Here is a 22,672-nt window from a genome sequence, read left to right as displayed (position 1 = left end):
GGCTAGGATAAGATGAGGGTGAGTAAATTATTGCAGATTTTTTATTCTTTTTTTATTGTATGTGGTGTTTGTGATTATATTATGATGACAGGAGTGGATTGTGGTAGATACACTTTTTGTATGAGTGTTGAGTGTGTTTCAGTCACTGTGGGCTACAGAGCACAGTAGTACACAGCAGAGTCAGACACATGCACATCCTGGATTGTCAGAGGAACTGTTTTTGATTTGGAGTCCAGTGTCGCAGAAAATCTGTCCTTAAATTCATCCTCAGTATTTCCTTTACCAAAACTAAATTCACTCAGCATGAATGTTGGTGATCTGTTTGGTAGCTGTTTGTACCAGTAAATATATACATTTGTAGCACTGGTAGAATAATTGCACTGTAGAGTGACTGGATCTCCTTCATCAGCAGTCATTTCTCCAGAAGGCTGTTCAACTTTGTCTTGCCCCCAGCACACTGGAAAATAGATTTAACAATTTATATTTGAAATAACTTAAACAGATGCTAAAGTATAGAGTAATTAATCTTTCTTACCAAAGTCCTGTGCTGAGAAGAATAGCATAATAATCATCACCTTTTCCATGGTTGAAATGAAATTAATATTTTGGTGTGTGCTCTAATGAACGTGTCTCGCTGTCTTTACTGTAGCGCTCTCTTTCCTCTCTGCAGATATACTCTCTTGATATTTCAAGTCTTCAAGTAGGTCTAAATCCTCACTGTTGACTTGACTTGACTTCATAGCTCTTTTTGGTTTTGCCCTCCAGTGGTGAATTTATGTATTTCTAACACACATAGGCAAATAAGGTTTTCATTCTGTAGCAGTGGACATACAGAGGACACACTTCTTGACAAAAAGGTTTATTTTTTATGAACGCCTTCACCATCCAGAAACGTTTTAGAGTTTATCTACGTTGACTTGTTTGATCAGAATTCTGCAGCCTTCATTCAGTTCTCGACATTTGCAGCTATTTTAATATTAATTTAAAATAGATCCTGGCAACTTGTGGCCACATTTGCTGATTCACATTGTGAAATTAATTTGTTATAAATATTGATGATATCTGAAACATTTGCATATTAGCCTAAAAACCTAAAATGATGTTTTTGTTGTTGTTGTTGTTTTCAAGAAGGAGCTAATGATCCTGTAATGAGGCTTGATAATATGAATCTGGGTGTATACTTCCATCTTAGTCGCCGGGATTTTGGCAAGTACGACATGTTCCTGGATCAACATCTTTTGTTGATCCTGGATCAACATTATTATTAAAAATATAGATTTAACACAATCCCTACCCCTTAACCTAACCCTACCCATAATTTATTCCTAAAATCAGTGGGAAATTATAGCTGATTAACAAGAGTGTAGAAGCACCTAATCCTGATTTAAAGCCTAAAACAGATATTTCCTGAAAAGTTATATCTGAAATCTGATTAGTTGATTGGAATATTGTTCCAGGATCAACAAGGATGTTGATCCAGGAACATGTTGTACTTGGTGAAATCACGCTCACCCTTCCATCTTATGTTAAAATCAAGTTTCATTTTGTAATAGTTTTCTAATTAGCTAGTTTGTTTGTTTTAATATATGTATTGATCTATTAATAAAGTTAACTTGAGAAATAAAGTCTGATGAAAACAGTGTCTGTAACATTTCATTCAGTGTCTGAGTTGGAAATGTTATTCTCTTTATTGTTTTGTGATTCAAAATGTAACAAGATCATATACAGTAGGATGAATGTGCATAAGTATCATATAGCTGAGCACTTCCTCTGTTCTTGTCTGAGTGTTGAGTGTGTTTCTGTCACTGTGGGCCTCAGAGCACAGTAGTACAGAGCAGAGTCAGACACATGTAGGTTCTTGATCATCAGTGGAAATGATGTAGAGTTCAATGTTGCAGAAAATCTCTTCTTAAAATCCAGCTCAGTGCTGTATTGACCCAGAATTAATGTTGGTGATCTGTTTGGTAGTTGTTTGTACCAGAAAAGGTTTATGTTTTTATCAGTGGTAAAATAATTACACCTTACAATAACTTGCTCTCTTTCATCTATATTAATTTCTCCTGAAGACTGTTCAACCCTGTCCTGTCCCAACGACACTGGAAAATTTTAGTAAAAAAGTAAATCATTAACATTAATTATAAGAGTAAGTAAGTGTAAACATTTAGTAACCTATACAGTACTTAAGTAAACCATTTTCTGTTTAAACAAAGAAACAAAAATGTGCTTACCATCATAATGTGCTATGACGCATAGAGAAATCAAAGCCCATCTAAACATAGTTGATCTATATGGTAAAAGAACAGAAAATTTACTTGACTCTTCTCTCAAAAGCTCTGTGATTATCACATAAAGCTCTTCTTTAAATGTTTGTATCATGTCACATGATATATTCATACATGCAGAGAGCAAGGCTGACACCTTGTGGAGGAAGTTTGAAATTGCTAAACATTGTTATTTTTCAAACCTTGAGCAATTATGTTTGGTATAAATAGTGTTTTTGACCAAATGCTTGATCATCACTATTCTTATGTTTTATATCTGAATGTTTTAAAGCTGCAGTAGGTAATTTTTGTAAAAAATTATTTTTTACACGTTTGTTAAACCTGTCATTATGTCCTGAGAGTAGAATATGAGACAGATAATCTGTGAAAAAATCAAGCTCCTCTGGCTCGTCAAAATTATACGGAATTAAAGTTTATTCTGTAATAGCTAGTCAAAATTACAACAGATTAAGTACAGTTGTCAGCTCTATGGTGCAGATGGCAAAACGTGTGTTGTTCACAATTTGATGCAATCGATCTGGGTCCGAATCTGCCTTTTGACCGTTTTTTCTCCCTTTTCAAATTTCAAATCACATCAGAAAAGCATTTATTTTAAATAAAAACGAAGGAAATTATCAAAAAGTTGTGAGGGAGGGCTTTATTGTCCTATGGTGGCATCCATTTAATAATTTGAATTACAATTATAATTTACACTGAGTAATTATTGCATACTGTTTTATAATGTACTACAATACTGAGGTGCAGATAATATGCCACTATTTGCAATAAGTAATATAAATAGCAGAAAATCCTGCTATTTTAACATAGTATAAATAGAATCCATAGCCATTTGCATTTAGTGTAAATAGCCACTGCTTTTCTTATTTTAATCTTTCCTTTGCTGTGGTTCTTGTTTATCTATTTATTAACTATACATTTGGACATTTTACTTTTGCTTTGGCAATTCTGCATGTGAAACATTTAAGCCAATAAAGTAGTTTTAAGTTCAGTTGACTACATGTATATTTTCAGTGTCTGCATCCAATTATATGCATGTCTGCTGTCAACTATATGCAATCTGTTGTGTTTTTGTACAGTGTTCTGGTGTTTCCTGTCACTGTGGGCCTCAGAGCACAGTAGTACAGAGCAGAGTCTGATACAGCAGCAGAGGAGATGATCAGATCCACACGTTTGATATCTTTTGTTGCTTGTTTTTCTTTTCTGAGCTTAGTAGAGAACCTGGGATCTATATCAGATGTCCTAGTCTCTTTCACACTCTCCATTATGAGCACAAGAAATTGAGGAGCTGATCCGGGAGACTGACGGTACCATTGAAGTGATTGTGCAGAGGAATAACTGCAGGATAAAGTAACAGTTGAACCCACTGCAGCAGATTCCTCAGTGCTGTCTGGTGTTATTTCATCTCCAAAACTCACCCCTGGAAAAGAGCAAAAGAATAACTTATTTTTCAGATAGTGTTTTAAATTATTAAATTGTATCCTGACAAATAAATCAATTAGATAATGATTATATTAAATGCTGCTACATTGTCATCATGGTATTAAAAATACAGTACTTTTTAAAAATATAATAAGCTCATTTAGCAATTTAAATGTAAAAATGATGTATAATACTGGTAAATATTCTCGATCTGATCTTTTTCTAAATGCACATGCAAAACATACAGAAATGCACTTACATGTCGAAGAAGAAAGCAAAATGATGAAATTAAGTATCATTTTGTGTGTGAGTGTGTGTGTGTGTGTGTCACAGCAACAGGACTGAGGTTTGTGACAGTCTAGCAAATTCAACAACATCATCTCAGATCGATTTGCCAAACTCCTCCTCTCTTATCCATATTTTATGGCGAAAAATGTTTTTTCAAATCTATATATTCTAAACCCAGCCTGTACTTATGTAGTAACATGAGCTTTTCTCACGCAGGAAATTTTTAAAATATATACTGTATTATATTATATCAAATTATATGTTATAATAGTGGTAGAGAAATCATGTAGATTTGCATGCTATATAATTGAGCTCTTGAAGTGACCGTATGATTTAACTATCGTTTTTCACAGTATCAGGATCAATTTATACACCCAATGAATCAGTCTCTATGGATTATGTTACAAATGTGATTCAAAGATGTGTTTGTACTTGATGGCACACGTTCCAGTAGTATTTTTTTGTACAGTGTTGTTGTGTTTCCTCTGACTGTGGGCCTCAGAGCACAGTATACACAGCAGAGTCAAACACATGTAGGTTCTTGATCAGTGGAACTGTTTTTGATGTTGAATTCAGGGTTGCAGAAAATCTCTTAAAATCAGACTCTGTAGTTCCTTCACCAAAAGTTAATTTAGACTGAATGTTGGTGATTTGTTTGGTAGCTGTTGGTACCAGAAGAGGTATGGGTTTGTATCAGTGGTAATATATTTACACCATACAATAACTTGAGCTCCTTCACTCGCAGTCATTTCTTCTGAAGACTGTTCAACTCTGTCCTGTCCAGAAGACACTGGGGAACAATAGACAGAGAAAGTAAATCATTAAGATGAATTTTTATGAAAAACAAGTGAAAACATTTAGTAGCCTATACCATATGAACAAAAATAAACCCTTTTTGTTAAAAATACAGAAACAAAATGTGCTTACCATCACAATGAGCTATGAAGCACAGAGAAATTAAAGCCCATCTAAACATAGTTGATCTTTGAACAAACATTCACTCAACTCTGCTCTTTAAAGCTGTGTCGAAAAGCTTTTTAAATATTTGTATCGTGTAACATGATATACTCATGGAGAGAGCAATGCTAACCCCTTGTGGAGGAAGTTTGAAATTGATAAACATAACCTTATGTGGCGCCCTCTAATTCTACAACTGACTACGCCACCCCTTGAGTTTTAGCTGGTATCTAGTGTCAGAGCAAGGAGAACTCTGCCCCAATAAAAAGGTACAAACACAGGTTCGTAGAAAAGTATAAAAATACAATCTTTATTAATAAATAGTTGGTGTTGGTTGGCCTAAAATGTAAACAAAAATAAATAAGTTAAACAAAATAAATATAACAAAAAAAAAGTCAACAAATCATCAGCATGGGAGCCAGTAGAGCGGTTTGAGAAAGCACTAAGAGAAGGCCAAGTTCTCACTACCACCAGTGGACAGAGGCACAGAGCCTTATAAGTAGTACACACTAGAGCTCAACGTCTACACACCGCAAACTCACAGCACTAATAAGTATGGTTAAGAGACATTAAGGTTCACACTACACAGCACTGCAAATGTCTTAAGAAAAAAAAAAAAAATAAATATAAAAATATAAAAAATAAAAAAAAAAAAAAAAAAAAAAAGAATTGGGAAAAAATGAAAAAAATAAAAAAAGTAAATAAAACCACTCTAGCCTGTGACATACAATAACATAATCGCCAAAAGGCTACAAAAAAAAAAAAAAAAAAAAAAAAAAAAAAGCAAAAGAAATGAAAATAGAATATATACTATAAGCCGCACCACACAATATGGAGAACAGCAGCCAGCAACTCAGGTGTAGCTGTACAGGTCTGTAAGCACAACCACACCATTAAGAATATTTGTTTGATCATGATTCACATTCATTACAACTCACGTTTTAGATGTAATCTTCACACATTACATGATAAAATAGCCTCAAACAAAGGTGGTCAATATTGCATTGAACTGTCTTCATATACCAAGCATATAAAACAAATACCCTCCTATATACATATATGTTAAAACAACGAAGGGAAATTAAACATACCTGTCGTAGCATTAACAGTGAAATAGAAAGCACTAAATTGGATGTAAACATCCCACTGTAATCATGGTATCCAGTCGACACTTGTTAACCACGGAAGTCGTTTGGCATTACTTTGCCATAGTTCGCTCGCCCATTCACGGTCTCACAGGGAAACAATGTTGCACCGCAGCTCAGTCAGCGTCGGCTCATCCGCTCACTGAACACTCAAACATAGCCCTTGAATCACCGGTTCACCACACCAGAACCAGCAGTAAATTGACACGGTTCCAGTCTAAGGACCCCAGGTGTCTATATATAAGCCGGCTTCAATCACATTAAGTGGTTTACTAAATACCTACTCCACCCCCAAATTAGTGATGTAATTAAACATGAAAGTAAAGCGTCAGGGAAAGAGAGTGAACTAAAGCAGTGGTTCCCAAACTTTTCCATTCTACGACCCACCTAGACAAGTGTAATCTATTTCACGACCCACCAAAATATATATATATAAAAAAAAATAAGAAAACGATTGACATTACTTTAAGCCTAATCTTAAAAGTTTGATGACAGAAATTAAGTATTTAATAAAAATAAAAAATTTTCACTACTAATATTTCAGTTTTAATTTTTGTTTACAGACGTTAAAATATGTAGTGTCCATAAAAACGTGAAGCAGGCTCACTCTAGTGAACTGTAATCTGCGCTGCTGTGTTTTGTTGCAGAAAATACATTCATGATCTTCCGTTTGTGTCGGCGAGAACGGAGCACAATCCAACACTTATTTAGAAAAGCATGAGAAGCAAAGCAGAGCTATCTAACACAGTTTTGAGATTAAAATAATTGTGAAATTGGTAAAAAATTATAATAAACAGATGTGTCTCATTTTAAATAATAATAAAAAAAATATATTTATTTTTGTGATGGTTAAATAAATGTTCAGCAATATCTTCAAAAGACTTCTGAACTTTGGCAAATTTTTTTCTAAACAGAGATGATACATCAAGGAAATATTGCAAACTTTTGTACATTTTGTTACGTGGAAATGTTTAAATCTTGTAGTGTTACAATTAATCCTGCATTTGTGCCCTGCTTATGGAATTACATTTGTTTCAATAATAATGAACGAAACTTTATAAAACTGAACGTAACTTTTTCAGAAACTATCAAAAATATGCCATTACAAAAGAAGAAAAACACTATGAAAATGAAAAAAAATTAACTCAGTCGCACAAATTTAACAGGCTCTTCAAATATGCTTCATTCTTTGTTAATGTTTTTCAAAGATTCGTTTTCGCTAATCGTGGATTCTGAATTCATTGCTACAGATTTCGCTTACGTTTCGCAGTTTTTCGTTTGGTGTTTTGACACAAACATCTCATGGGGGTGGTGTTAACAGTGATCTACTCTGATTGGATAGTGAGCTTTTGATGGACAGGTGCTCTCTGACCGGGAAGTACAGACGCCACCCAGTGGCCTCTCTCGTCCTTCACTGTCGTCGCTCCTCTTTTGTATACTTCCTATCTCCTCCGGGGTTCTCGAGACCGGTGAGTGTTGCAGGTGTCGCTCATTTCCCAATCACTCCACGGCTCTCGGCCCCGCCCCACTCGTCACATTCGTGCAGCCCTAGACTGAACTGTGTGAGTGTGTGTGTGTGTTTTTATTGAAACGCAAATTTAGCTGCAGCCAAGTGACTTTGTGTGACCCACCTTGTTCCATTCTGTGACCCACAAGTGGGTCGCGACCCACAGTTTGAAAACCCCTGAACTAAAGGATCCCAATCCTAACCCAGCCCACAGGCTACACTTATCTTGCAAACCCTGAACAAGTCTTTATAAAGGTATGATTGATATAAACGGTGTTTTTAAACAAATGCTTGATCACCACTTTACTAATGTTATATATATGAATGTCTGAAAGCTATTTACTCACTTATTTCTAGAATAACTGAATAAAGTATCCATTTATGTACTACATGCTAACAGTCTGAGTTTAAACAAACTTATGACTCAGTCTCTGTCAGGTTCTTGTAAATACTCTCAGATATAAACTACTCTTTCCTCACCACCTGGGAAAAAAGCAAGTTTTATCATCTTTTTTTAAACATGGTTGCTTTATAAAATGTTATGAAGACTCAGAAACGAGTCTTTTAAGTGAATCTTTGTATGTCTCCTTTTCTGTTATAACATTTTATGTTGTGAATGATAAAGGTTTTTGCTGATTAGAAGAGTGTTTCCTTGTTTTAACTAGCAGATATGGAGGTTGGATATGTGTCATGGTTATGCAACAGTGTGTATCATGTTTTTGAAAATAGGGACATGTGGCTGCTGTATGTAGAGGCAAAAAAAGATGTGCAAGATGAAAAGGCGATCATGAGTATGGTAAATGCAGACAAGGTAAAACCCCAAAATGCTATAATTGTGGGGGCGAGCACAGTGCAGCTTATGGAGGTTGTGTAGTAAGGAAAGATGCAATTAAGGTTCAAAATGTGAGAATGGAAGAAGGAATATCATATGCTGAAGCACTTAAAGTAAAACAAACCCCCAAAGTAAGCATAGTAGAGGAGGCCCCTGTTAGGATACAACCACAACCAAGTAAAATAATTGAACTGATTGAAGACAAAGTTTCATTCATAGCTTTTTTGGCAGAAGTGGTGAATTGTTCAGCACAGACTGAAAGTAGATCTGAAAGGATTAAGATAATCATTAGAGCTGAAGAAAAATATTTGGAACTGAAGAACATATCAGTTGACATGATAAATGAAAGGCTCTTGATACAAGCAACAAACAGTCAGACATCATGTGTGGGGGCTCATAATGGCTTTTGCAATCTTGCAGTGGAATGCAAGAAGTTTAATTGCAAATAGGCAAGAATTTAAGCATTTTATAGCAAATTATGATGTGTTCCCAGATATTATTTGTGTTCAGGAAACGTGGCTTAAACCACAGTTAAATTTTCTGATTAGTTGGTATGAGACAATTAGGAAAGACAGGAATAAAGGAAATGGAGGTGGAGTAGCAACTTTTATTGAACAAGGTATAGGGTTTAGGAAAGTTGAAGATTGTAATGAGTATGAGGTATGGAAAGGAAATCAGAGTATTAGGATTATTAATTTTTATAATCCATTTGACAAGCTAACTAAGGATATAATGGAAAATATTGGAGGAATTGGGGATTTTAAAATAGTGTGGTGTGGTGATTTTAATGCAAACAGTAATCTATGGGGGAGTTCTACTGATTATAATGGATTGATTATGGAAGATATGCTGGACTGGGGAGAGCTAGTATGCATTAATGACGGAATCTACACAAGAGTTAATCTTTCTCAATGCAAATATTCTGTGTTAGATTTGACAATAGTGTCAGAAAGTTTAGCTCAAAGATGTGATTGGAAAGTATTGAATGAAAGTACTATTAGTAGTGATCATTTTCCTGTTTGCAGTACAATTGGAGTAGACTTAATAAAAACAGGAAAGAATTCCTAGGTGGAATTCGAGATATGCCATAACAAAATGGCTCAAATTAATGATGATGTTGTGGAAGATATTGATGTTTTAAATTAAAAAATCAGTGAGGTTCTTAGGAGCACAGCAGAAGATGTATTTGGTAGAAAGAAGGCATGTAGGAGGAAAATTGTTCCATGGTGGAATAAAGAATGCAATTGAGGCAATTAAAGAAAGAAACTAAATACTTAAAAAAGTAAGAGGATGTTTTAGCTATGATGACTTTATTGTTTATAAAAAAGCTCAGGCAATTGTGCGGAGGGTTATCAGGACAGCAAAAATAAATTATTGGAGAGAGTACTGCAATAATATTGGGGAAAACATTGAAATCAACGAGATTTGGAATATGATTAGAAAGATGGGAGGAAAACAAAGAAATTATAGTATTCCAACGATAATTAATAAGGAAGTAGTTGTGTCTGATAGCAGGAAGGCAGAGATACTAGCACAAACATTTGTGAAAGTAATGAAAATATATCAAATGACATGATGAAGATCAGGGAACAGAGTGTGAGGAAGAATCCACATATATTGGAAGTTGAGGAGTCAACTGGAGATCCATTGGATTATGAACTAACTTTGTATAAGTTAAAAAGAGCAACTGGTGGGACCAAACAAACTTCTCCAAGTAGGGATGAGATATACTATGAAATGATTACGCATTTATCAGATCCTTCATTAAATGTCATTTTAAATCTTTATAATAAGGTATGGAATTCAGGAAAGCTTCTAATGGAATGGAAACATGGAGTAATTATCCCAGTAGCAAAACCAGGAAAAGATCATACGCAACCCATTAATTATAGGCCTATGAATCTAACCTCAAATATATGCAAGATTATGGAACGTATGGTAATGAGCAGGCTGGTTTATGTTATCGAGAGGAGGAATATCTTCTCCCCTTACCAAAGTGGCTTCAGAAAAGGGAGGAAAAATTATGGATTCTGTGCTGTGTTTGGAAGCTGACATAAGACATTGATGTTGAAAAGGCATATCATATGGATATGATGGGAATAAAAGGTAAAATGTATAACTGGGTTATGAACTTTCTGTTAAATAGAACTATTCAAGTCAGAGTGGGATGTGCGTATTCTCGGATTTGTTTAATCGAGAATGGATCTCTTCAAGGAAGTGTCAGCAGTCCTATTTTAGAAACTTAATGATCAATGACATCTTTTCTCAGATAGAACCTGGGATAGGGAAATCCTTATATGCTGATGATGCTGCAATATAGAAAAAAGGTAGGAATGTTAAGTTTGTACAGGAAAAGGTTCAAAATGCTGTCAATTTGATAGAAAACTGGGCAAATAAATGGGGCTTTGCTCTCCATGGCAAAAACACAAGCAGTTTGTTTTTCAAAAAAGAAGACGAACCCTACTATAAATATTAAACTGTATAGAGAAACATTGGAGCATCAGTTAGGTTTTTAGGAGTATGGATGGACTCAAAATTTAATTTGAGAGTACATATACAGAAAATAATAGATAAATTAAAAAAGTAATAAATGAGATGTCTAGCTGGAGCTAAATGGAGAGCATATCAGAAATTGCTCAAAAGTATTTATGTGGCACTAAAATGGAGCAACTATAGATTATGGTAGCATGGTGTATAGTTCTGCCTCAAAAACTCAGCTTGCTAAGACTGAGGCAATTTAGAATCAAGCATTAAGGATATGTTGTGGACCAATAAAATCATCACCAGTGTCATCACTTAATGTTGAGACTGGAGTAATGCCACTAGGAATGAGAACGATTAATTTAAGAATGAGATACTGGGCAAACATAAAAGGTCAGTCGGAAAATCATCCAGTTAAGAATGTTTTAAGTGACTGTTGGGAATATAACCATAAAAAACTAACAAGTTTTGGATGCTTTATTTAAGAGGAGACAAGAGACATGGGGATTAGTGACGTTAATATTGCCACCTGTGTGGTTCTGCCAGCAATTCCTCCTTGGTTTTTCCCCATCCCTTTTATTGATATCCAGTTACACAAAGACAAACATAATGAGGATAATATCATGGATAGCGTAACAGTACAAGATTACATAGATCATGTATATTATAGTGCCATCCAGATATATACTGATGGCTCAAAAGATCTAGATTCTGGTACAACATCTGCAGCAGTATTTATACCTCAATTTAAAGTAAACATTTTGAAAAGAACATCAGATCACATTTCAGTATTTAAATCAGAATTAATAGCAATTATATTAGCATTACAGTGGCTTGAAGAAGTTCAGCCAATCAGATCAGTTATATGCACAGACTCTCTATCTGCAATTGAAAGTCTAGAAAGTGGTATTTCTACAGCTAGACAGGACTTAATTTATGAAATATTACAAAGTCTTTTTAGAACCAGACAACTGGGAATCAGTAATCATTTTCTTTGAATACCAGCTCATATGGGGGTGGCAGGAAATTAAGAGGTGGATAGTTTAGCCAAACAGGCCATACAATTTCCAGAAGTTGATATTAAAATTGCTTCGAAAAATTATAATAGCAAAGAAAATTAGGAAGAAATTGCAGAAGGAGGGGGAGAGTGGAAATAAGGGTCGACATTTATACAACATTCAAGGAACAGTTGGTTTAGAAAGAAGAAACACTGGAAATAGGAGGAAGGGTGTTTTAATTTCAAGAATGCGCATTGGCCATTGTCTACTAAATCAAAGTATGGTCAGGATTGGGAAACACCAGACTGGATTATTGTGACAAATGTAGTTCGGAAAATATGGAAACAGTAGTACATGTATTATTAAAATGTGAGGCTTATGCAAGAGAAAGATTTGAATTATTTCAAGCAGTAAGAGAAATGGAAGTTTTTTTCTATCCAAGCTTTATTAGGTAATGGCCCAAAGCAATTTAAAATATATGAAGAAGTATTTAATTTCTAAAAAGACACTCATTTAATTAACAGGATTTCAATCGATGGTCAATATTTATTTATTTATTTATTAGGATCCCCATTAGCTGATGCAACAAATGCATCCGCTACTCTTCCTGGGGTCCACACACAACATATAACACGAATAAAAAACACACTACATAATCAATACACAAATGAACATATTACCAACATACACAACCAATGCTCAATCATCCACTGAAACAACAAATTCTCATAAAATACATATATACATACATACACACATATATGTACATATACACTTACACATACACATATACATACACACAAACACATACAATGTACTCTATCTACTAATATAAGCTAACATAAAAAATTCCTTTATTTGTTTTTTAAAACCAATATTATTTTGAGTTTTAACAATATGACCGGGAAGAGAGTTCCATTCAACCATAGCTCTATACAACACTGTACGTTGTTTTGAGTTTGTTCTGGATTTTGGAATAATATATTTACCAATGACGGCATGCCTCGTGGGATAGGTATGTACATTAGAACTCAGAGTAAGTTGCCTATACAGACAGTCAGGAGTCTTCCATACATTAATTTTATTTATAAAGCCAAGAAGTGATGCTTTTAACCTCCCATCAACCGTTAACCAGAAGAGTTTGCCGTGCATTTTGTTAACATTAGCCCTTATTGTACAACAAAGGGCTAAACGAGCAGCTCTATTCTGAACCCTCTGTAGTTTCCCTAAATTCTTCTTTGTAGTTCCTGACCAAACCACAGAGCAATAATCTAAGTGTGATAACACTAGGGTCTGCAAAACATGTTTAGTTAAATATGGATTTAAAAACGAATAACACCTTTTAACTACAGATATATTTCTCCCCATCTTTTTCACCACTTCTTCTATATGTCTTGACCACGACAAAGTACAGTCTAAGGTTACCCCAAGAAGCTTTACTTCATGTACCTGCTCAACCGCAACATTATTTAGTGCTAAATCCAACATGGGCCTTGTTTTTAATGAACATTTAGTTCCAAATAAAATACTTTTAGTCTTAGCTAAATTTAAAACAAGTTTATTATCAGTAACCCAATTAAATACCATCTGCAACTCATTGTTGAGAGCTGCAGTAATATTTTCTAAAGCTGGTGCAGGCATATAAAGCGTTACATCATCCGCATACATAGACACAGAAGCTCTTTTACAGACCAGTGGGAGATCATTCGTAAAGATAGAAAAAAGCAATGGTCCTAATGAAGACCATTGTGGAATCCCACATGCTACAGACCTCACCTCAGAGAAGCTTCCATTGAAATACACCTTCTGTGTTCTATCTGTCAAGTAGCTCTCTACCCATGCTAATGCAGATGGTGTAAAACCATAACATTTGAGTTTCCCTAATAACAAACTATGGTCGATTATGTCAAAAGCAGCACTAAAATCTAATAATACTGCTCCGACAATATTTTGGTGATCAATATAATGTAACCAATCATCTGTCATTTGTGCAAGAGCTGTACAAGTTGAATGTCCTTCTCTATAAGCATGCTGGTATTTGCTTAACAATTCATTCATAGTGAAATAACCTTGTATCTGGTTAAATACAATTTTTTCTAAAAGTTTACTTATAACAGGTAACAAACTAATTGGTCGACTATTAGAGCCAGAAAAAACAGCACGAGCATTTTTCGCTAAGGGGATTACCTTTGCTTCTTTCCACACTTGTGGGCACACTTTCCTCTCAAGACTCAAATTAAAAATATAGTGTATGGGAGTAGCAATATGGTCTGCTACCATCCTCAATAGCTTTCCATCCAGGTTGTCCGTACCGGGTGGCTTGTCATTATTAATAGACAATAATAGTTGTTTTACTTCTTCTCTTGTCACTTCTCGAAATTTAAATGAACAATTCTTATCATTCATTATTTCTTCTGATATACATAAATAAGTTGACTCACAGTATGATGTTGGCATTTTCTGCCTTAATTTACAAACTTTATCAATGAAGTAATCATTAAAATAATTTGCAATGTCTACAGGTTTAGTTATAAACGATCCTTCCACTTCAATCCATGATGGGATCAAATTACTCTTCCTACTCATGATATTATTTAAGGTGCTCCAGAGCTTTTTCCCATCATATTTTATACAATTAATCCTGGATTCATAGTACAGTTTCTTCTTCTTTCTATTCAGGTTGGTAACATAATTCCTCAATTTACAATATATTTGCCAATCATATAATAATCCAGACTTCTTTGCCACTTCTCTTGCATTTTCTCTTTGACCCATGTATCCTTTTAATTCCTCATCAACCCAAGGAGCCCCAGTAGCTCTAACAGTCAGCCTCCTAACAGGTGCATGCTTATCCATAACTGGGGCCAACAATTTCATGAATACATTAAGTGCAGTATCTGGGTCTTTCTGTTGAATGACATCAGACCAACAGATATTTCCAACATCTTCCACATATGAATCACAGTCAAAACCCTAATGTTATCCACACTCCAATCCAGTAGGTGGCGGGAAAGCAACATTTAAGTTTGGTTTGCCAACCGCCATTATACTTGAAAAGAAGAAGAAGCCTTTCTAGTAGAAATTGCACTGAAGCTTCCATTTCCATCATATTTACAAATAAGGTAGATGTTTTTCCCTTCAAATTTTCCCTCAAATGTTTCTGTGTTTTACAGTGGTGTTATTGACTGTGCAAATGTGTCCCTTGTAGATAAACTATTAATACAGCATTTAAAGGTGCCAACTGTCATGTCTGCCAAAAAAATCAAGTCATACTCCACATTCCATACCAGATGGGGGCAGTATGCCTCAATAAAGTGAATTGGTCTACTCTAGAGTAACAAACGGCATAGTCTCTATGCTCCGCCCCTACCTTCACAACAACCCTACAGCCATAGCCGAAGCCTAAGAGGACGTTTTGCCTCCAGAGGAACGTTGGGTGATGTCAAGTGATTTTGAAACATGACATCTTCAAGCTACTCCCCTTCACCTTTACCAGTGAATATGTTCATATTCGTTTTGTTCATATTACATTTTGAGTTTTATATACACATTATTTGAATTAAATTAATTTTACAGACAGCATTCTGTCAACATCATTGGTCAACATCAGACACCTGATGTTGACCAAGCTAGCGCCAACCAACGTAACCAGAGCTGCCAACTCTCAAGCATTCACCGTGAGACACACGCAATTGACTCTTTTCACACGCTTTCACGCCACACATCAATTTTCTCACGTACAGAAAAACCACGAAGCAAAGAGGACACGGAGACCAACAGACTAGTCAGAGCAGGTTAATTATGATATAAAAAAATGGGTAAGTTATAGCTAGCTAATTATCAAACGCAGCTACGGTTAGCCATCGCTAACATTAGCACGTTTATCGAACAGCCTTCGATACATTTCTATGTTATAACTTCCCGAAAAAAAATACACAAACATATAAAACAAACTTCTAGCGAAATACTAACACATCTAACTTACCAATCCAAAAGAAATGTTGCAAGTTCGGTGTCGAACCTCATTTCTTTCAGGTCCATCAGTTGTCTCCAGCGATTGAAAGCAGTGCCGATGTTTACTCTGGTTCGGCTCCTTTTCTTATCGGATTTGATTTGTGATTCCGAGCGCGGTTGTTTCCCTGTAGCGGGTGGTGGTCTCTTGCCAAGGGCTTCAGTCATCCTTCCGCTCTCTTCCCTGAACTGAAATGAAGTAGTGGGCTGTACTTTCCACACGATTGACATCAGGTTCAGGTACGCCCACAAGCCGTGCGAGTTATTCGTGTATTGCAGGTTGGCTGGTGGTTATGTTGCCCGCATACCGCCTCCCATGGCCGAAACTGGTATTATGACACCTGTCGGGCCGGGGCTAGTAATGCTAATGCTAATTAAGGTTGATATCTTTGCAGCACTATAACTTGACATTTTTTTAATGACATCATCGCCCTTATTTCTTCTCATTCTTTTGATGCGTGTAGGTCATTTTTTGGATATTTTTATTTTAAAATATTAAAATAAATCTTAAATCCGGACTACCACATGATAGGAGAAAATTCCAAGAATTACGAAATAAAGTAGTAAAAGATCTAAGGCAGGCTAAAGCTGATTACTTTATTAAATTAATCAATGACTCTAAGGGAAATAGTAAATTTATTTGGGAAAATATTAATAGCATTACGAAGAAGGAGCGTAAATCCGTTCAAAACTGGGTAATAAACGAACAATCAAAAGTGATAGAAGATAAAGGAGAAATAGCTACAATCTTTAATTCATTATTTGTAGATTCAGTACAGTGTCTAGCCAGAAATTTTGGTCTAAGACCAAGAGTACTTGCAACGGCTAATAATGATTTCCCTGTTTTCACAATCAAAAATGTCTCAGAATATACAGTAATGAAAACACTTGATTGTTTGAAAGGGTCCAAGTCTAAGGATGTTTTTGATTTTGATGCAAAATTCTTGAAAAATTATAAATTAATACTATGTAAGCCTTTAACTCATTTGATAAATTTGTCAATAACAAAATCTTATTTTCCTTCATCCTGGAAGGCCACAGTAGTGACTCCAATCTTAAAAACAGGTGATAGAACTCTTACATCAAATTATAGACCCATTAGTATACTTCCAATAGTTTCTAAAATTACAGAAAAGGTTGTTTATGATCAGCTAGTCTCTCATCTAAATGAAGGTAAATTTACCTTGCACCCGATGCAGTTTGGCCTCCGAAAGCATCACTCGACAGAAACAGCAAATTGTTTTTTTGTGGAACGAATCAAAAGTCTACTTGATAAAGGCGGTGTCGTTGGAGCTGTGTTTTGAGATTTTAAGAAGGCATTTGATACCGTTAATCACAACGTTTTATTATCGAAACTTTCTAAATTTAATTTATCCGTTAATACCATGACCTGGATGGAATCCTATTTGAATAACATAAAACAATGTAAAAGAGTGGGTGATAAGTGTTCCTCATTTGCAAACTGTATTTCAGGGGTCCCTCAAGGGTCTATTTTAGGACCTCTTTTATTTTGTATATATATAAATGACCTCCCTCAAACATGTCCAGATGTTAACATCCAGATGTATGCTGATGACACTGTGATTTTTTACCCATGCAAGATCTAAAGAACACGCTGCAGCCAAACTGACAGCTTCGATGAGTAAGGTGTCGGATTGGCTGACAAATTCATGTTTGACCCTTAATCTAAGTAAAACAGTTTGCATGTATTTTACAGCGAGGATTAATAACTCAGTTAATCCTGATATTTTAATTAACGGTGAAGTCATTACATCTGTGACACATGTTAAATATTTAGGCATCATAATTGACAAATTTGACCTTCAAAAAACAAGTTAGTAAGGTCATCAAGACTGTTAAGTTTAATCTAAACAATTTTAAGAGTATAAGACATAATTTGTCACTGTCTGCTGCAAACCGTTTTGTACACACAATGATTTTTCCCCATTTGTCTTACTGTATAACAACCTGGTCAAAGGCAGGAGCAACTACGCTCAAGCCTATTTATTCACTCTATAAACAAATTTTAAAAGTATTAGACAAAAAACCTAAGGATTATCATCATTGTAATATTCTGAAAAAATATAATCTTCTCAATTTTGATAATTTCTTATTTTATTCGGATGTATGTCTAATGTTTAAAGTTATTCATGAGCTTTCACCCCCTCCTCTTAGAGGATGCATAGTTTTATCTGGCAGTGGCAGTGCCAGTAGAACTAGAGCATAAACTAGGGGTGATTTGGTACCGCATTTTAGAAAGACAACCTTTGGTCAATCCGTCTTCTCTGTTAAAGTAGTGGAGAAGTGGAATTCAATACCCACAAACATTAGAAACTCAGGAAGTTTTGCAGTATTAAAAGCCAGCCTCAAAATTGGGCTAAAATCAGCACAAGAGTGTCACCACTAATGATTGCATTGTATTTTCTGTATTTTGGTGTATATATCAAACCGTTTTTATCAATTTTGAATTGATGGATATGTATTTTTGTAAATTTATGTAGTGTATTTGTTGTTTAGTGGTTGTTTTAAGTTTTTTTGTTTTGTTTTGTCTACCTGCCCAGGGACAACAGATGCAAAGCTATTAGCTAACTCTGGTGCAATTGTCTAAATTGTGCACTGTCCCTGCCAAATAAACAAAATAAAATAAAATAAATAAATAAATAAATGCTACTTGCTAGTTGTTGTACCAGAAAAAAAAAAGTATTCATTTGTAGCTGTGGTAAAATAATTGCACAGTAGAATAGCTAGATCTCCTTTATTTGCAGTCTTTTCTCCAGAAGGCTGTCCAACTCTATCTTGATCCCAGAACACTCTGATTTATGCTTTTCATTCTTTAGTACTAAAGATCTTTCTGCTCTTCATGAAATACTGTGCGAGTCTTCTGCTTTGATTTGCTTCTTCAGATTTCTGCATTGTTAACCAAAAAGTTAACAATGCTTTAAGTAAATGAATTCATTATTGTTTTAAAGACCCTTCCAATACTAGAATTTATGAAAAATTAACAATTCTGTAATCATTTATCAATCTGTTTCATATAGAAAAATACTATCATTAGGCTATTACTTTGATCAAATTCTCTAAAGTCATTAATATTGTGTCCACCTAAAAATGACAATTTTGTCAATGTCACTAATTGTTTAGTTCAGTTTATACAAAATAATTACTGTACGTGGATTAGAATAAAAAAAATCAATGAGCAATTGACAATTGAATTAATCATTTACTACAGCATTTAGGGCAATTTGACATATATTTTGCTGGTTGTGATAAAAATACTTTTAATAATTGCAGATAAATAATTGTAACATACTAACAATAGAATATAAATAAATAAATCGATCAATAAATCTTTAAATTATATATATATATATATATATATATATATATAATATATATATATATATATATATATAATATATATATATATATATATATATATGTCACACCCAGGGGCTGGCTATGCTTTAACGAAGCCACACCCCTTCTCAACTTCCACCTCGAGGAGGTCCCCAAACCCGACCCAATGGCCAAACAACACGAGAACAAGTAAGTGATAAAACAATCTTTATTTAAATATTTAAAAATAGCTTGGGGAATAGGGAAAGGGCAATTAAAACTAAGCTCTGACTCGGCCCTCCAGATGGGCTATAGCCGGGAAGAGGTCAGGGAGCAAGGGGGCCACGGGGATCCGGGGCGTGGGGCTCGGGCCCCGGCCTGAGTCTTAGGTATCCGTAGCGCCCTCCTTCTTCCTCCTCTTCGCTGAATACAGCTCACGGTAAGTACTGGTTCACACAGTTCGTTCTCGAGGTGCCCACTCTCTTTCTCTTCCTCCACAGGCAACGGCTCTTCGCTGATTACAGCTCGCAGTAAGTACTGATTCACCCAGTTCGTTCCTTGGGTGCTCACGCTCTTTCTCTTTCTCCACAGGCAACGGCTGGGACACACAGGCACAGTTAGTTCAGCTTGGTTTTGCTCTCACCTCTTCGCTGATTACAGCTCACAGTAAGTACTGGTTCACACAGTTCGTTCCTTGGGTGCTCACTCGCTTTCTCTTTCTCCACAGGCAGCGGCTGGGACACACAGGCACAGTTAGTTCAGCTTGGTTTTGCTCTCACCTCTTCGCTGATTACAGCTCACAGTAAGTACTGGTTCACACAGTTCGTTCCTTGGGTGCTCACTCGCTTTCTCTTTCTCCACAGGCAGCGGCGTAAGTACAGGTTTCCTCAGTCTCTCCTCGTGTTACCCACTCTCTCTCCTTTTCTCTCCACAGGTATCAACTTGGGCACAATAGCACAGTTAGTTTGCTTTGAATGGCTCTCACCTCTGGGCTGGACACAGCGTACTGTAAGTACAGGGTTCGCTCTATTCCTCCTCGTGTTATTCACTCTCTCTCTCCTTTCCTCTCCACAGGTATCAACTTGGGCACAATAGCACAGTTAGTTTGCTTTGAATGGCTCTCACCTCTGGGCTGGACACAGCGTACTGTAAGTACAGGGTTCGCTCTATTCCTCCTCGTGTTATTCACTCTCTCTCCTTTTCTCTCCACAGGTATCAACTTGGGCACAATAGCACAGTTAGTTTGCTTTGAATGGCTCTCACCTCTGGGCTGGACACAGCGTACTGTAAGTACAGGGTTCGCTCTATTCCTCCTCGTGTTATTCCCTCTCTCTCCTTTTCTCTCCACAGATATCAACTTGGGCACAATAGCACCGTTAGTTTGCTTTGAATGGCTCTCACCTCTGGGCTGAACACAGCGCACTGTAAGTACAGGTTTCCTCTGTTTCTCCTTGTGTTACTCACTCTCTTTCCTTTCCTCTCCACAGGTATCAACTTAGACACAAAACACAGTTACTCTGCTTTGGATGGCTTTCACCTCTGGGCTGGACACAGCGTACTGTAAGTACAGGGTTCGCTCTATTCCTCCTCGTGTTATTCACTCTCTCTCTCCTTTTCTCTCCACAGGTATCAACTTGGGCACAATAGCACAGTTAGTTTGCTTTGAATGGCTCTCACCTCTGGGCTGGACACAGCGTACTGTAAGTACAGGGTTCGCTCTATTCCTCCTCGTGTTATTCACTCTCTCTCTCCTTTTCTCTCCACCACACTATATTAGGGGTAGGGCCACCCTCCTCCTCCTGGAGAGATCTACACAACGCCAGGTCAATATACAGGGCACTTTCGACTGGCTCTTAGTACTCACATCAATGCCACTTCCAATCCCCTTTTTCACGTCGTCTCAGTTCGCCGTATAATCTGTTCACTTCTCGACCTTTAAGGTTCGCGATGTCTTCACAATCATACAATTCCAGCCTGAGGGAGAGAGAGAGTTAGACAGCTACCAGCAGCGTACCAAGACGGGCACAACCCAGTGCTTCACACACACCAAAGAGAGCTTCCAGACTGTGAAATAACTTGGCCTTAAGTACTGCCTTGTCCAGCGTATCCTCCAATCACCAACCGCTGTCCCTAACTAGGCACAGGTGCATCGAATTCCCTGATTTTCCTTCTTACGGCGCTACCGGAAGTTCCGGTGTTCTGTTTTTCCGGTCCGGGCGGAAACACTTCCGGGCGGAACCAAACTTCCCGAATTTTGGTTCCGCCCTTAAAGATCGTCACCTTGTGACATCCTCCCCCGCCAATCCGTTCTAGTCCCTAGAACGTCCTCGGGCTGTCCACTCCCCATAGCGGGCAGGGGGTCGGCCTCGGTTCTCTCGCTGGGATCGTCTCACTGGTGAATCGGGCTCAGCTTGTTCAGGGGCTGCTTCTGGTTCTCTCGGGGCGATCGGGGGTGGTGCCACCACGGGTCTCCCTGGTACCACAGCCCAACCTTCAATCCAGGGGGCCGCTGGTACAGGTTCCGTGGGGACTTCTTCCACGGCTTCAGGGTAGTTAGGGCATGGGCGAATCATGTTCCGGTGCACCACACGGTCGGGGCCTGACTTCCCTTCTGGCCGGATGGTATAGACCGGCTGCCCCGGCCTCTGCTGCCGGCAGACTACATAAGGGGTGGCCTCCCAACGGTCACTCAGTTTCCCCTTCCCCTGCCGCCGATTATCTCTCACCAACACCCTCTCTCCTGGCAGTAGAGGGGCTTCTCTAGCAGTCCGATCATACAACCGCTTACTTTTCTCTCCTGCCGTCTGTATCCTTTTCGACACCTGCTCGTAGGCGAAATGCAAGCGCTGGTGATGGCGCCCCACCCACTCCGTTACACTTGCTTCCTCTTGGTCGGCTATCACTCCTAGGACCAGGTCAGTAGGCATTCGTATGTGTCTGCCAAACATCAGGTAAGTGGGAGCGTAACCCGTAGTACTATGTATACTGTTGTTATAGGCCTGTAGGAGGTTTGGCAAGGCACTCACCCAATCGTCCTGCCGTTGTTGGTCCAAGGTCCCCAGCAGCCCCAATAGGGTCTGATTGAATCTCTCACAGCCGCCGTTCCCCTGAGGATGATACGAAGTGGTGTGAGTTTTCGTGCAACCGTACAACTGGCATAGTTCTCTAATTACCCTGGACTCAAAGTTGGCTCCTTGATCGGAGTGCAGAAACTCCGGGCATCCGAACGTCTGGAAGACGGCCCGCCATAAAACTGTAGCGGTGGTGGTTGCAGTCTGGTCGAGGGTGGGGATAGCCCAAGCGTACTTTGTGAACAAATCCGTTATTACCAAGATGTTCTGGTAGCGATCTCGTGGTCGGCCCAGTGTCAAGAAGTCCATAGCCATGATATGAAGGGGGGCCTTCGCATGGATGGG

The 22,672-nt window shown here is 37.3% G+C and overlaps 1 gene segment (V, D, J or C); it reads right to left on the bottom strand.

Annotated features, from left to right (window-relative positions):
• Positions 1–1,665: 1,665 nt before the first annotated feature.
• Positions 1,666–17,137, bottom strand: LOC132096991 (T cell receptor delta variable 3-like). The segment is given in 3 exon segments: positions 1,666–2,020; positions 4,704–4,779; positions 17,104–17,137. Coding segments are annotated over 3 exon segments (381 nt in total).
• Positions 17,138–22,672: the final 5,535 nt, after the last annotated feature.

This window comes from Carassius carassius, chromosome 20, assembly GCF_963082965.1.
Source record: "Carassius carassius chromosome 20, fCarCar2.1, whole genome shotgun sequence".
Lineage (NCBI taxonomy): Eukaryota > Metazoa > Chordata > Actinopteri > Cypriniformes > Cyprinidae > Carassius > Carassius carassius.
Note: the sequence above shows the minus strand (reverse complement) of the source record. Positions and strands in the feature narration are given on the sequence as shown.